The sequence below is a fragment of the Brachyhypopomus gauderio genome, chromosome 20 (assembly GCF_052324685.1).
Source record: "Brachyhypopomus gauderio isolate BG-103 chromosome 20, BGAUD_0.2, whole genome shotgun sequence".
Classification (NCBI taxonomy): Eukaryota; Metazoa; Chordata; class Actinopteri; order Gymnotiformes; family Hypopomidae; genus Brachyhypopomus; species Brachyhypopomus gauderio.
In genome coordinates, this window is record NC_135230.1 from 11,122,659 (window position 1) to 11,138,137 (window position 15,479).

General features: G+C 40.7%; 2 protein-coding genes across 5 annotated transcripts; one reads left to right on the forward strand and one right to left on the reverse strand.

Moving 5' to 3' along the window:
* Window positions 1-33: 33 nt before the first annotated feature.
* On the forward strand, window positions 34-9,218 carry wbp1lb (WW domain binding protein 1-like b). 4 transcript variants are annotated; one of them, XM_076983070.1, is made up of 5 exons: window positions 34-357; window positions 2,897-3,061; window positions 3,713-3,800; window positions 4,310-4,471; window positions 7,436-9,218. In XM_076983070.1, the coding sequence occupies exons 2-5, from the start codon at window positions 3,059-3,061 to the stop codon at window positions 8,038-8,040; spliced, it is 858 nt and encodes a 285-aa protein (XP_076839185.1). In that variant the 5' UTR covers window positions 34-357; window positions 2,897-3,058; the 3' UTR covers window positions 8,041-9,218. The 4 variants fall into 4 exon arrangements, with proteins under 4 accessions (XP_076839185.1, XP_076839186.1, XP_076839183.1 ...); XM_076983071.1 differs by having other exon boundaries at window positions 2,972-3,061; XM_076983068.1 differs by lacking the exon at window positions 2,897-3,061 and having other exon boundaries at window positions 35-357.
* Window positions 9,219-9,476: 258 nt separating this feature from the next.
* On the reverse strand, window positions 9,477-15,438 carry LOC143484083 (5-hydroxytryptamine receptor 3C-like). Its single transcript, XM_076982580.1, has 10 exons — window positions 13,654-15,438; window positions 12,764-12,875; window positions 12,172-12,335; window positions 12,000-12,044; window positions 11,807-11,913; window positions 11,226-11,395; window positions 10,957-11,114; window positions 10,504-10,714; window positions 10,149-10,346; window positions 9,477-9,918 (listed from the first exon to the last, which is right to left on the reverse strand). Exons 1-10 carry the CDS (start codon window positions 13,672-13,674, stop codon window positions 9,653-9,655), a joined length of 1,452 nt encoding a protein of 483 aa, XP_076838695.1. The 5' UTR covers window positions 13,675-15,438; the 3' UTR covers window positions 9,477-9,652.
* Between the last annotated feature and the right edge of the window lie 41 nt (window positions 15,439-15,479).

Below are 15,479 nucleotides of genomic sequence, written 5' to 3' on the forward strand. Positions count from 1 at the left end.
ACATGAATGATTCTTGTTCAGTCCTGATTCAGTATTCCAGAGTCCAGACCAGCTCTTCTAGAGTCCAGAGTATTCCAGAGTCCGCGTTCGATGGAACGCCTCGTGTAACAGCTGGAACATCCCGTGGTGCGGAGCAACGTGCGGTTCGCTCAATGCCCTTCGTCCTCCACTGGCCCAGTTATGAACAAGCAGGAAGGCGAATGTGTTTGTCTTTTACGCTTTTTAAATAATCTCTCTCTGCCCCCGTCTGTCTCAATGTCTGTGTCTTTATCAAACAAGCAAGTTTAATAGCTGTGTAGTATGACCTTATTCTTGTACGTTGATGGACCTGTCAACCCGACAGATGCAAGTGTTGAGGTGAGAAAATGTCCGTGGTGTCACTTCAGCACGTCGAATCAAATTCCGCCTGATGATCTTGAAGTTTTCTACTGATAAATCAGATTTCAACGTGCATGTTAAACATGGTTAGTTACCTAGTTAACTACTGAAAGTACGCAGTACATGTTGTACTAGCTAGCTGGCTAATAAACTTGTTGAATGCAGACAGCCGGTAAACTTTTCACGGATGTAAATATGGCCAGTAGTTCGAGTTTGAAAAAGTTGCATCAGTTTGCGTTATTATATCAACTGAATCTAGCTACATCTAATTATGAAAAAAGTCGATTTATCTAACTAGCGGACGAAAGCTAATAAATACGCGTTTGGTTACGGAAGTTGTGCACCCGAGTGCTGTAAACAAATGTTTTCAAATATGCGGTAACTGGTCGTAAAATGGTCGTAGCTATTAAGTTATCTTTTTATTACCGCAAATGACCAGTTGTGAACGACAAATATTAAACTGATTTAACGCTCATTTCAGTTTCTGTCATTCCACAAGATGATTCACTTGAAGAGAAAACTGGATCTTAGTAGACGCAAATGTCGCTAAAGTCTGGAGCCTTTCTGGAGCAGTTGATCAATAGCAATAGAAAATCGCTTAAGCGCGTGTTCGAATCTCGCCATTATGTTTAGCCAATGGAAAGTAACTAACTAACACAACGAAATATTTATATTTCTGTAGCTATGAATCACTTAGTTGTTTGACATATTGTGCCTTGGTTTAGTAGACCCCTGGGGCAATATGATGTACTGTTTATTTGTTTAGCAAATCAGATTTCAGACCCAGATCTGATTGTTTTTGCCCTAAAGTAATAGGATACCCCCACTCCCAGTCCAAGCATTCCTAAAGAGATTTAATATGGTAAACAGCCAATATAACTCTGTTAAGACTTGCATTACAGTGGTAATGAAAAGATTAACCCTGTATTTCATGTAATTTGCATGCAGATGTGTCCATTTGGGCTTTGAGTGTGTGCCAGTAAATTAAAAAAAAAAGCAAAAAAGGATTTCTCAGGCCATGTGAAAAACCTCTATCGTCAGATTGTGCCATTATGGCTTTTATAAGGTGTAAGTGGGGATCAAAGGTAAGTTTCAGTGTACGTTCATACCATTTAGGTTGGCATTGTGGTCAAAGTTGCAAATTCATACCCATATGTGTTGTTTTGCTTGCTGAGTCAATGTTCACAAGCTTTTGCTTGTAGAGTATCCTGCAGAATGGGCCACTCTCTTGACGTTATCAAATTCTTTCCACAAAGGTACTCACAGTTTGATGCAGCATTTTGCCTTGTCTAGATTACTGATCTTAATTGAATGCATATTCTTCTTTATTTTATTTTGTTTTACTAAATGGTCTTTTGATTGGTTCTGAACTTATGAGTGAAAGCTAACCTGTGGATTACTGGTCCAGACACTGGGAAGGCCCGTATAAATGAATTCAAGTTGACCTGGAGAAGCAAACGTGTCCAGTGCTGAATGATCGTTTACTGCCATATCATGTGTTGTCCCAGACATCTGAAACACTCTGCATATTGGCTATTGAAAACAGTGCTAGACAGTCAGGCCACAATATCGGACTGGTTAATGACGTTGACGGTCTTCAACAGCTTTTCATTATAGTTTTAGCTTGATACATTTTCCGATATGACATTTGTGACGCCGTAACTTGAGCTAGGTAAAATTCCAAGCCCAAAAGAAAGGTGGATTGTTGTGGATGGGTTAGAAAGTGTCCTATCCATCAGAAAGTATTCCTAATTTTTGGAATGGATCCATTCATCTAGATTGCCTTTGCATGGATGTTTGCAACACAATCACTAAGACAGCTTGCTCTCATGCTGTATGACTGCTTGTGTGAACATACATTTTGTGGGTTTAGGGTGGGTGCTTGTGGCCCAGAAGTACAAGAGGCAGGTTAAGCTAGGGCTCAGTCTTGGAAGGAAACGGAGCAAAACATTGTCTTCAGTATGCTTATTTAAGAACAGGGGTGCGGAGTGCAGGAGTCACATTGCTGTGCATATGTAGTCAGGTCAGCACTATGATCATGGTGAGTGGTATTGTTTGCACTGGACACACACACACACACACACACACACTCAATGTACACTCCCAAATAAAACATGTAAGGTTGATGTGCAGCAGCTGGGGAATAAGACATCCAGTGAGAAAAGTACAGAGATAACTTTGGGAACAGAACACTATGTTTCTTAATTGGGTACATGAGGAGGACTGAGACTGAATTTGAGATAATTTGTATGCTGGTGATTAAGAACTGTTTTTGTTTTGTAATGTTTTTGAGTGTGAGACAGTGTGCATGAGAGAGACACAAAGTCTGGGGTGCATGTGTTGATCAATCCTCTGTTATCCCCTTACCCATAGAAATGATCCATAAGAGTAGTAGTACACACACACACACACACACAAAATATTCTTCTCACTCCTCCACTTACTGGAAATTTCCATAGAACAGTCCTGGCTCTTTATGTGGTGTGTGTGTGTGTGTGTGTATGTGCGCGCAAGTTAGAAACAAGCAAAAAAGAGAGAGTGTGTGGGGGTGGGTATTTGGTAGGTGAGTGTGTGTGTGCTTCTCCCCATGCAGATCTCTTGTATAGCTGTGGGCTGTAAGGACGTGTGTGCAGTGGACTACCGCTGGAATAGCATGTCTCTGCTATAGCTGCCACTAAACATGGTAGACAGCTGAATCAGTGCTATTATGATGTAATAATTAACTAGACTCCATCATGGAACCAGATGGTTTGCTGCTTATTTGTGAGCCTCTCTGTAAATGAAGTGTCGGCATTCTAGGTTAAAGGTTTGAATATTAAGCTTTTGTCTGACTAAGAAGAGCATTTAAACCAGTACAGAATCTACAGAGGTTTTGGATAACTGATGGGTTTTTGACTTTACAGCACAATTTGCTTTTCTCTTGTTGCTAATGTGTTTCTAGTTAGTAATGTATTTATTTCTAGAAAATATGTTAATGAATGATTTACAAAGGACTTTGTAGCTATGTTTTTATGTTTTTTAAACACATTTTAAGTTTTATTGGTGCTGATTTTGAGTGCTGTTTTGCTAACTTGCTCTAACCATCTTGTTGCCATCTTGTCTAAAGATTTAATCATTTGTATGGGTTGAATTTGAGTCATGCAGTATCTAGAGAAGAGTCACTGAGTTGCTAAAGTTACTAAAGGCATTTAATGTTCATCAGTAAACTAACCGGAAATACACAGGCATGTGATTGGTGGTTTTGGTGCATGTTAAACGCTGGTCTGATTTCTCCAGGAAGTTAGCTTTTTTCCGTTGTCTAAGTGTGGTGTGCTTGCCTCCCCCGGCCGGGCAGGTGCAGCGGTGTCCCGGAGGGCGTAACCTGAGCCACGCCTGCCAGGCCGAACACTGCTGCCAAGACACTCACTACTACCAGCTCTGGTGTGAGTCACCTTTTACACTCTGGGCAAAAAAAACCAAAATGGGAAAAATAAAAGTGATTTTGAAGATATAAATGATAGCCAAAAGTCAAATGTGCTGGTAGTGGGAGACGATTATTTCAGTTAATAGGACATGGAATAAGTAACAGTGCTTATATATTAGCTGCAAAATCTTGAATGTGGATTGCTAGTTGTAAAATTCTGTCTTGTGAAGGTTTAGCTATGAACCTGTGTAATTTTCTGCATTGTCATTTTTTAAATATGGTTAGAGAAGGGTACTTGTGAGATTTCTACTAAGTGAGCTAAAGGAACTAGATTGGAAGCATGCATTCATTAAGCTAGCTGAAGAAATGAACATTTGAAATGAATCACATTTTGCAGCATATCTTACCCTACAACCTGTGTCATGCACATGTATGTGCATCTGTGCACGTGTGCACGTGTGCGTGTGTCCATGTGCACACGTGTGTGTGTGTGTGTGTGTGTGTGTGTGTGTGTAATTTTGTTGTCAGGGTTCTGGCTAGCGTGGGCCATCATCATCTTCCTGACCTGTTGTTGTGTGTGTCATCACCGCCGCGTCAAGCACAGGCTCCGACAGCAGCAGCGTCAGCGCGAGATCAACCTCATCGCCTACAGCGAGGCGCACGGCTCCACCTCCCCGCTCTTCTACCTCAGTAAGACCCCCCCTTCCTCATTTCTGCTACATGGCAGAGACTTGACGCGGTGTGGGTCGCACGGTATGGTGTGACGAGGTCAGTATGAACACCCCTGCTCTGTCTACAATGGGACGACAACTTGTTGTGCTGCTGTAATTCTGTCTGTGTTTGAATGGATGTGGCCACTCTTCTGCAGTGCAACATATGATGGGATTCTGTAGTGTCACATTCTGTCATGGTTTTAACAGTGGCTTTAATGGTAGGTCAGAGGTCATTTCTGAAAGCCATGTGTCTTCCCGGCGTCTGGTCATTTCTGTGCATGCCTCAGTTATGTAACATAGGCTGCTTTTTTCAGAGTGCACTGACCTGATGTTGCACCAGTGTTACGACACTCGAACATATCAAACTTTGGCCACTGAGGATTGGGCCACTGACTTGCATTTGCGTAGTTAGAAAGGGGTGATTTACAACATGTTGGGGCAAAATAGGACCGGCGTATAAGGAAAACCTCTGCTCATGTTATGTGATGTTGGAATGGGGTTTTAGGTCGTTTCTTTTTTTCTTATTATTTAGCCGACCTCGCCCTGAACAGCAGGTCAGTAGCCATGGGTCTGACCAAGCCCTTCTGTCAGTGTACCTGTTTGTTTTAGGATCGATGGGCCCGCTCCCAGAATCCTACGAATCTGTGACTTTCCATGTGTTTTTACTGGCAGTGCATCATGGGAGTTTCACAAATCTGAAACCAAAGGAGACAGAGATACAGGAACTGGAGCCTCTGTCAATGTTGATGTTGTTGGCCAGTGTACTGAATGCAGGTGTTGGCTCCTAAAATGTACTAAAATGACAGAGTTGTTAAAAAAAAAAAGATTGTATTAAAAAATGATATACCGTAGAAGTATTAAACTATGTACCTCTGGTTTTAATGTGCCTTCATTTAAGTGTTTAAAAGGGCATTTACAACTAAACATAATATTAAAAGGTATTTAAATATTTCATATCCTCCTGGACCTGGTTTTAAAGTCAGTGTAAATGTGACGGGCAGGGTGTGCGAACTAAAAGGAAGCGATCACGCCAAGTCTCAGGGAAAAAGGATGGTTTAATAGAAAGTGTGCAAACCAAAAACCCGTGCAATATCTCCAAATTAAGGATATAATGACCAGCGGTCAACTGGACGGAGGCGGCCGGTAGGGGGCCGCCTCACCGTGACAGACCCCCCCACCAAGCCGCACTCCCCTCCACTGGGTGTGTGGCACACAGCAGCTGCACACAAAACACGAAGGGGCAGGAAGGCAGAGACAGGCAGGAACACACCTCCTGCCGTCCGGGAGCTGGAACATAAAACACAGAACATTAAACAGCTCACCTCCCTGGGCGGGACCCTGGACCGACCGGGCCGTTAACAACACAAAACCACGCCCCAGTCGGTCACAGGGCCCTCACGCCCTAACCGGCGTTTAGCCAGAGAGCCCCACAAAAGTGTGCGTGCGTGCAGGCTACTTCCCTGGGGCACGGTCCTAACCACCTCCTGGACCTACCTCTCATCTCGGCGCACCTCGACCCTGGGCAACCCTAACCGGCCAGGGAGACCGCCCCTCACGGGGAAGTACATAGCAGGGTGGACTCCTCCACCCCACCGGAGGTTCCAGGGGGGAAACACTCCTTCCCTATGTGGGCCGGCTACACCCCAGGACCTCTTGGTACCGCCGAGCATGAGGGGGGACCTCTGTCTTCAGCAGGAGCTCTTCAGACAGGAGCCCTCAGGTCCCCATACATCCGGGGAGCCCTCACCCTCCAGGGGGGGCTCTTTAAGACCGGGCTCCCGTCACCCCATCACATAAGGGGGCTCCTGCCTACTTAGGAGATCCCACAAGGTCCAGGAGGGCCGCTATTCACCACCAGGAGCAACCTGCAACACATGACATACACACACGCACACATACACAAAACACTCACGCGCACTACCCTGCTCAGGGCCTCCCTTGGGAGCGACGCCCTCCGTGCCACACCCCGTGGCACGGGACCACACCGATCCATACGTCCGTTCACTCACACACACCTACACACACGTGTAATCACACAACACGAAGTAACGTGTAACCGCCCTGGTCACTGCCGTGCTGCACACACACACAACGTTTCAGCACGGCGGGGCTCTTCAACAACAAACAAAACACCACGTAGACAAACACTTACCACGAGACATGACCACGAACGAAGGAGAAAGAAAAAGAGACTGGCGGCTTCCGAAGGGTGGCTGGTCATTCTGTGACGAGCAGGGTGTGCGAACTAAAAGGAAGCGATCACGCCAAGTCTCAGGGAAAAAGGATGGTTTAATAGAAAGTGTGCAAACCAAAAACCCGTGCAATATCTCCAAATTAAGGATATAATGACCAGCGGTCAACTGGTACAAAGACAAGACATATATAGGCAAACAAACGACCCTCAGGTGAGACGGATCACGGGCTCCGCCCACCTGAGGGACGCACATGACGTCACCAAACAACAACAACAACAGCCGCTGTGGACGGAGGCAGCCGGTAGGGGGCCGCCTCACCGTGACAGAAAATCAGAAACTAGCATGTATTTTACATCCTTAATGGTCAGTTAGTTAGCTGAGGAGTATTATTTTGTATTTATAACATTGAAAAATATTTCAAAGCATTGCTAAAGGATCTCTGTATTCGAAATGCTTTTAGCTGATTGAAATGTATCAATGGCAAGTGACACTCTTGGAACAATCCTGGGTGAAATGCCTCAGACATAATCTGAAATTCTCCACTACATGTAGTTCTTCAAAATGTAAAAATTAAGATCACCAGACCATAACCTTGTTATTTATTGTAAAGGGACCAAGGATTTTGATAGCAAACAATCATATACATGTGCTGCTACTAGCTGGTAATACGTGAGTTATCAAGGCAAAGAAAGTACATTTGATTTGACGACACCAACTAGTTAATTTCCTAAATTTGTGCCTTTCAGGGTTTCTTCCAAGCTATCTTCTCCCTGACTATGAGGAAGTAATAAATCATCCTGCCACTCCACCTCCTCCATACTGTGCCTTAAACTCTGCACCCACAGACTGTACCACCACTGACCAGCAGGAGGTGCACTGCCCATTGAGACAGGCCACTCCAGTTCTCCCAGCATCAGACCCACTGTGCTCTAGTCCCAGTATAGAGGCCTTCCATAGCCACAGATTGCACTGCCACAAAGACAGCAGCAAAGCCCTGATGGGCTCAGAGGAGCACACCTCAGAGCACAGCGACGAACCCTTGAAGGAGAGCTCTGGAGCGAGGAAGCAGGACATGTGCAGGAAGGGCCAGTGGAGGGAGGGGGAGGAGCCTGAGGAAAAGGGGCGGAGAATGAGGAGGCAGCCGCACATGGAGCTCAGGTCCGCCCTGAGCGACGAGCACCGAGAAGACTCTGAAGAATTCTGCAGCGTCTGCATCTGTAGTACCGAAGATCAAGGCGAGGTCGTGGCAGAGCAGAGGGCGGAGCTGCTTTCACAGCCCCGCCCATGCTGCATTTATTTGCATACCATTGATGAACTGGAGGGGCTTTGCCACACTGACACAGAATCTTAGAGATGAGGGCGCCATTACCAAATAAGAAGTAAAAGGAGGTGGAGATCTGATGTAACGGTGGTGTCAGTCTCACTGACTTCTGTGGCTGTGGTGAATTTATGTTAGCATGAGAAAATTGACAAATCACTGGGAGCGCCTAATTAAGCTGTCACAAAGACATCAGTACATGTGTTTTGTTTAATGTGCCTTAATTAATTATGATAAGGAGTAAATCCTTGATGTGTAAGCTAAGGCAGAAGCACAAGTTAAACTGAAGTTAGAACTCCAGCTGGTAGCCAACCTGTAATTCCATATTACACTACTATAACCTAGGTTTCAGATTGTTCTAGAGTTCTGGTTGTTCTAGATTTACTGAATCTAGAATAACTCACCCTAGAGGCCTCTAACCTAAGTGCATGTTAACAAGCATAAAAGTCAGGGTGTGTTAAGATGAGGCACATCTAGGACACTGAGCGAAGGGGTTGCCTACCTACAAAAGCTGCTCCTAGTGCAGATTATGTCCCACAAGCAGGAAGATGCGGTTTAAGGTGTATACAATTCTAATTGCTCAAATTAACAGGTAATCCCCAAACAAAGGAAATTTTGGTTCTGAGCCAATGCCAACATGTCTCTTGACATCTTTTAAGGATTTTTGATGCCATTAGGAATTCTAACTAGACGGTGGAGGGTGGGATGTGGTTATAAAAGAGTGAAGTCTATATGCACCTTAATTATACTGACAAATATCTCAGACTATTCCTGTGATACACTGTATATTACTAGCAGACTCAACCATTACCTCTGATAACCACAGTTGTGTTGATACAGTAACACTATTATTGTTTATAACATTAAGACTTGTTTACTTAAACTAGAATGGGTTCTCATAATGTTTATAGTAAAGAACTTAATTCGTTTTGATTTGGAGGTCATGAATTATTTTATTTAATGAAAGATTTTAAACTTGGTGTCTCTTAAAACTAACAAAAATAGATTTACAAAAATCCAAGGTGATGTTTGTTTATATTCAGCTATCTTCTTAACGACCAGTTTTATGAGTCACTTCAGACTTGCAGAGATGGGTGTTTTCATCCAAGTTCACTGTTTCAACTGCCATGTTATGCAAATGCAGGTTTTCATTTGTTCAGAAAAAAACTCCATTTATTATAAAAAAAAGAATAAATGGTGCACTAAGATGATGATTGTGTCAGTTGATGATTTCAGGTATTGGTCAAATGAATGTACAGATTACATTGTGGTGCAGGGTTATGTGATATTTCTTTGTGAATGAAACCAACTTCCTACATTATGGTGTCCATCATTATACGTACCAGATGAGATTTGGGGTTCACTGATCTCCTTGATTAACTTAATGCATTTTTATAACAGACAAATCTAAACAAATTACCAGAATGTACAGAAGCAAGCAGTAAGAAGACAGTGATTGATATTCAAGTTCATTTTATTTTCGGTAACATTTTTGCAAACAACTGAAATTAGTTTAAAAAAAATTTCAAAAAGCCAAAGAAATCACCCAAAAAATTGATTAACAAAGCTTTAGTCAATGGCTTAATTAATTCTTCAATTTCTAGTCTGTTCTCTGTGTTTCCATTCATATATTTTCTCAGTGACGTTAGTGATTTGCCCATAGTATTATTATTGTGGTGAAGCTCACAAAGACGAAGATGATGTAGATGATGAACAGGAAGCGATCAATGACCTTGCTGATCTGGTACCAGTCTTCAGTTGTTGGGTCCAGCGTCCGCGGCTCCTCCAGATTGAGGCGGATGGCCTTGACGTTTCTGCCCAGTTTCCTCAGCTCCTCCACAAATGCTGCCTCCGGCTTCTCCAGGTCAGCAGTGATTTCAGGCTGCGCCGTTACTCCAGCTGAAGAGCTTGCTGGTGATGTGGGAAACACAGCAGTGCAGACTTTATATCCATGTGTGTGTGTGCGTGTGTGTGTGTGTGTGTGTGTGTCAAGAAGAACACTACTAAAATGGTTATCAAACACATACACATATGTATGTATGTATGTATATATATATATATATATATATATATATATATATATGTGTGTGTGTGTGTGTGTGTGTGTATAGTATAGTATAGTATATATGATCCAATGATACCTCTTTCCAGGATAAGTGTGTTTGGTGGGCTAGGATTGGACGAAATGAACACGAGTCGTGCTAGGAAGCGCAGGACCAGGATGTGTACCCAGTGGGGCACTTTTGGGTAAGGGACTGTACTGTTGATCAGGTTAACAATGAAGATAGTCTCCAGCAGACTGACCACCATTAGTGCCAAACATATAGAGAAGTATACATCTGTTGGGTAAGGTGGGGTGTTATAATTAAATATATTTTATTATTATTATTATTATTATTACACCTATTCAGGTAACTGGTTGGTTAGATCTTGATATTGGATATGTTTATTTTGAATGTTTTATTGTAGATCATTAAAAATGAATACACTCCATACTTATCAGGGGTGTCTCTTGGCTGGTGTGAGGGAGGAGGTCGTTTATTATGAGCAGGAAGACAGTGTAGCCGAGGATGAGGGTCATTTTGAAAGCAGAGCGATCTACAGTCTGAGGAGGTAGCAGGAAGCTGAACAAATCCAGTGTGATGAGGAAGCCACTCGGTATTAACAGGTTCACTACATAGAGGGTGGCCACACGCTTCACGATGATCTAACACAGACAAAAAGAGGTCAGAGACAGCACAAGCAACAGCCAGCTGTGAAGGATTAGTAGACCATGTGGAATCCACATCACTTTGTGGCGTTCCATAATAAAACTGCAGGCACTACAGCAAATATAGCAAAGTTAAATTATGTTTACATTACATTAGTGACATTAGTGATTAGTGTCAGGTTAATGAGATACTAGGAGCTTTTCTTTAAATCAGCTTTTTTATTTTTTTACTCACTCACATAGTATATGACTGCAGAGTAACGTCTAAGGGAAACATTGAAGGCAGAGATATTTGCTTTTATATCCATCAGTTTCCATTCTCCATCGGTGTATTCATAAGTGGTGCTTGTTTTCATGATATAACTTTCTAATTTAGATGTCAGGTTTATTTCATTCTCTGAGAGATACAAGATGATGTGATTTCCACAAGCAAATAAACAAATAGCAATTACAAATAGTCTCTTGAACGCTTTGGAATAAAAGCAAAAGTGTCTTATTATTGTGTCACCTTCATGCAAGTAGGAAGCAAACGTAAGTGAACAGTTCTGGACATCAAAGGGGAACCTGTAGATGTTCAGATTGCATGAGCTGACAACTCGCTTTGGCTCATCAAGGTGAATGCGTCCATTGGAATAAATATAAACGTACGGTTCCGTGGGACTCTTGTCCTCGTCCATACTGCAGTGAGAAATAAACGAGCTTGTCTCAATAAAGCAGATTGACCAAAATTGTCACGTATTTCAGTTATATTAGTTATATAACGGAGAAACAAAAGATGATACTGACATTACAGCCCTAAAGGAAATATGTTTTTAATCTAATCTCTTTCTAAGATAAAAGGATTTGTCATGGTGAAACAGATTAGGACGTTTTGTGCAGTAGGACTATAGATGATTAGAAGGTTCCCTACACCTGGTAGGTCAGGTAATGCATTGTGCTAATAAAACTAAGGTCCATAGGTTCCATATGAAGGAGCACAGGCACTGATAAAGATATAAATTACTCTAGATAAGAGAGTCTGCCAAATGTAAGTTGTTCAGCACATCAGAATTCTCTGAACACATCCTGCAGTATGGCACATTCACTCACAACTCAGATATATGAATATCAGGTATCCACAGCTCTGACTTTGGATAGGAGATTTTATTGGTTCCACACTCAGTTTCATTCCAACTCAGAAACGTCACATTCCAGTCCTGTCAGGATTCAGTAATGTCTTGTTCAGTAATTAAACAACAACCAGGGGATCAGAAATCATTAGAAAAGCTAAAGTGAAACATACAAGAGTTCTGAAAATGAATGTTCTCAGTAACTGTGCCTGTACATCCTGGAAAAAAAGAACACATTCATTGTGAGCCCTCTTTGCAGAAATTAAATAAAATCAAAGACTTTGTATTGCTCAATTCATAAGCATCATTTCTTTTGAAGCTTCAATGAAGATAAGCACTGCTCACCACTCCCAGGACTGCACCGATAGTAAATCCCAGTACAATATTTAGTGTCTCATTGGTTTTGCTGACAGGCCGGATGGAGGTATTCCAAAGGGTTTTTTGAACTTGTTCATACATGTACTTCATATCATAGGATTTGCACTTGATTGTCGATACAGCAGTGGATCCTTATAAAAATACAAAACGGAGGTATTGCGTTTGCTAACTTTTAAACAATGTTCCTAAACATTATTACAAAATCTGTATATAGATAACTTTGACATGCTGCACTATTATCTGTTCGATTCGTTCATTCTCCTCTCTCACTGAATTCTGATATGTACTGAAATATGGACCCATCTTGTTATGTACAAAGATCTTGATGACACAAATTAATTTAGGATTCTGTCCTCTGGTCACAGCCCACCCTGAAAACAGAAGCCCTACAGCCACATCTAAGGTGTGTCTTTATGACCAAGCACGTTTATTTTGGATGTATTAGTCGTGTTATACAATAGTATACAGTCAATGTAATAATAGTACATTCAAAATTCAAAACGATGTTTTTAATCAAATAAAGGTCTACAGAGATGAAACCAAATGCCTTAGATCTTACCTTGAATACTGAGAAGCAGCAGCACAAATATATATGGTTTAAGAGAACCAAACCCTTTCTGCTTTGACACATCAGTAGTGGCTTGTGTGTGCAGCATGTCATCATTTTCTGCCTGTGAAAATCACACTGGTCATCAGTTACTGTACATTGCTGGGTTGATGTAGGATTGGCATCCAAAACCCCAAAATACCCAATATCACCTGCCCTGGTGATCACTGAAGAAAGGATACATATGATTGAACAACTCACACATGGCTGCTAGATTAGTTTTCACTCACCCTGTTTAAGTCAATTCTTTAGTTTTATTAAATGCTGTATTCTCAGCAGTACAAGACTCTCAACAAGCGGTTAGCTCAGTGGTTACTATTGCATATTGTGATTTATCTGTTTAAATGTCTTGTGTCTTGGACATTAATCAGTTTTTTCCACGACTTTGTGGTAAATAAAGCAAACCGAACTTTGCATGTTGCACTGTACACCAAAATCAATATACAAAAAGACAAATTAGGAAACTTCAAAATACTTCCAGCTTCGTGGTATTGATGGGATCCTGTAGTTATAATAATAATAATAATAATAATAATCTTTATTTGTATAGCACCTTTCATACATACATGCAACTCAAAGTGCTTTACAGAAGAAATAAAAAAAGAAACATTAAAAGGAAGCAAAGATAAGAAGACAAAAATAAAATATTAAAAGAAAGTTCAAAATGTAGAAGTAAAATTGTACTTTGTTTGCACAGCTGATGAAGGACCCCTAATTGAAACATCCTGGTTCTTTGAAAACCCTTTGTATAACATTAATTTTTACTACCTCTCTCTCACCATATATAATGTAACACACTCACACACACACAGAGAAAAGCTTAACATGATACAAAGTCTTACCATTAAAATTCCCAATGCCATGATGAGTTAACTCAGTTCAGATATTTGTTGCACATAACCCTAGACACAGCTGCTTTTTCAGTCTGCTCCCAAGTCAAAGCAGCACTCTCATTTTATACAAGAACTTCATATACAGCATTTTATTTGGAAACAAACAAACATGATTCATAAGGATACACGTTCTTTGAAATCCCCTACTTTACATGGTATTTGAGTTTCTCTTTTTTTTATATTTACAGTGCATTAATAATGTTATTTTAGCTGTCCATAGCTCATGTGAATCACAAGTGCCTCCTATTTGTTCAGAATTAGAATTACCTTCACACATATAATTTAGCAATGTAGTACAGCATACTAACACCTTGTGATCAATCTACCCTCCCTCATATGTATTTGAGCCACACTCGGAACTGTCTGAAGTGACACATGGAAAGAGGCATTTTTACTAGAGACAAAACTTCAGTTTGATTGTTTGTAGGCAACAACACCACACCCTTTTTATACATGTTGTTACAATGTGTACGTAATAATGTACAAGTTCCATCAAACAATGAGATACACTAATAGCTAATAATTTTGTGTGTGAGAGAGATAAAATGTTGTCATTTTAATCTTCATTTAAACAGGTTATTGTAACATTCAAGTATTCAGATCACGCATAACAAATTACATATACAGATGAACAATTACTTTAAAAGTAACCAACTACTAACCAGAAACTGTGGCAGTGAGTTGAGATGCAGAACTTCACATATTAAGTGTTTATATGTAAGCTGACTTCCCTAAATATGACTTCCTAACTCTGCATAGGAGTTACCTCAGAAAGCCCCCAAATGTAAGTTCACTAATCCATTACATATTAACAACATAATGTCATGATAATGATGACATTGTACCAATTAATTGTCATTGGTCTTAAGTTAGTGGGCCAGGCCATGGTCAACAACCCTTCAAAGTGTGTATATATTGCAAAGTACAGGTGCAAGAGATGTTTGTGATAATTATTGTCACCCTCTTTTATCAACAGAAAGGTACAATGTACAAATCCACATGTTATGAGACTTTTATTAGGCTGTAAACCATCTTGGGTCCAAGTGAGATATTCCCAAATGTTTTACTATATGGAGCCTCTCTCCAAAATGAAATTCTTGTTTGGCTACTATACAACCATTACTGTGTGTCTTTCATATTCACAGTCTTCATTGTCAGTGTATCATAATAATCACGAAAGGTATAATTGCTTGATTAATAAAAGATAACTAATGACATCATTAATTACAGTTGTTTAAGATATGCAAAGAAAATTAAGAGCTGATGAACATCCAAATCTTACCATAGTAAAGATAGAAAACCACATGACTACTGCACGTACTGAAACTATGGATTTATTGTAATAGAGGATAAAGAAGTTTACATTTTTTACTACTTACTAACCTATCTGTCTGTAGTATATATGCTTGGAATGATGTTACTTTGTGTTTTCAATTTTCATTTAAAATCTTGTTTTTACTATAGCCACTCTAGAAGCAGTTGAACACACAAACTTACTCCATTATTCAGACGTGCTGCTTACATGATCCTGTGTTCATCTATAATTTAGTTTAAATTAAACAGATGAACCAATTACTGGGAGGTTTTTAACATTGCAACTGATGTTCGTTTTTACACATAGCATATCATGTTTTTATTTTACATATAGATGTCATTTAAATGACAAAAAAATAACTTTTTTAATTTACACATATCTTCCGTACTCACACGCTGTACGCAAACGGTCATCTGAACAACGTGCTAAAGATACGCTAGTACACATAAATACTTCCATG

Bases quoted from the DNA above. Each gene is read 5' to 3' on its own strand.
- wbp1lb (XM_076983068.1), top strand. From the start codon at position 301: ATGACCTTATTCTTGTACGTTGATGGACCTGTCAACCCGACAGATGCA. The intron at 358-3,712 runs GTGAGAAAATGT...CCGGCCGGGCAG, and splicing joins CGACAGATGCAAGTGTTGAG to GTGCAGCGGTGTCCCGGAGG. The intron at 4,472-7,435 runs GTAAGACCCCCC...TGTGCCTTTCAG, and splicing joins CTCCCCGCTCTTCTACCTCA to GGTTTCTTCCAAGCTATCTT.
- LOC143484083 (XM_076982580.1), bottom strand. From the start codon at position 13,674: ATGGCATTGGGAATTTTAATG. The intron at 12,876-13,653 runs GTAAGACTTTGT...TGATTTTCACAG, and splicing joins TGGCATTGGGAATTTTAATG to GCAGAAAATGATGACATGCT. The intron at 12,045-12,171 runs GTGAGCAGTGCT...CTTTTTTTCCAG, and splicing joins TCGGTGCAGTCCTGGGAGTG to GATGTACAGGCACAGTTACT.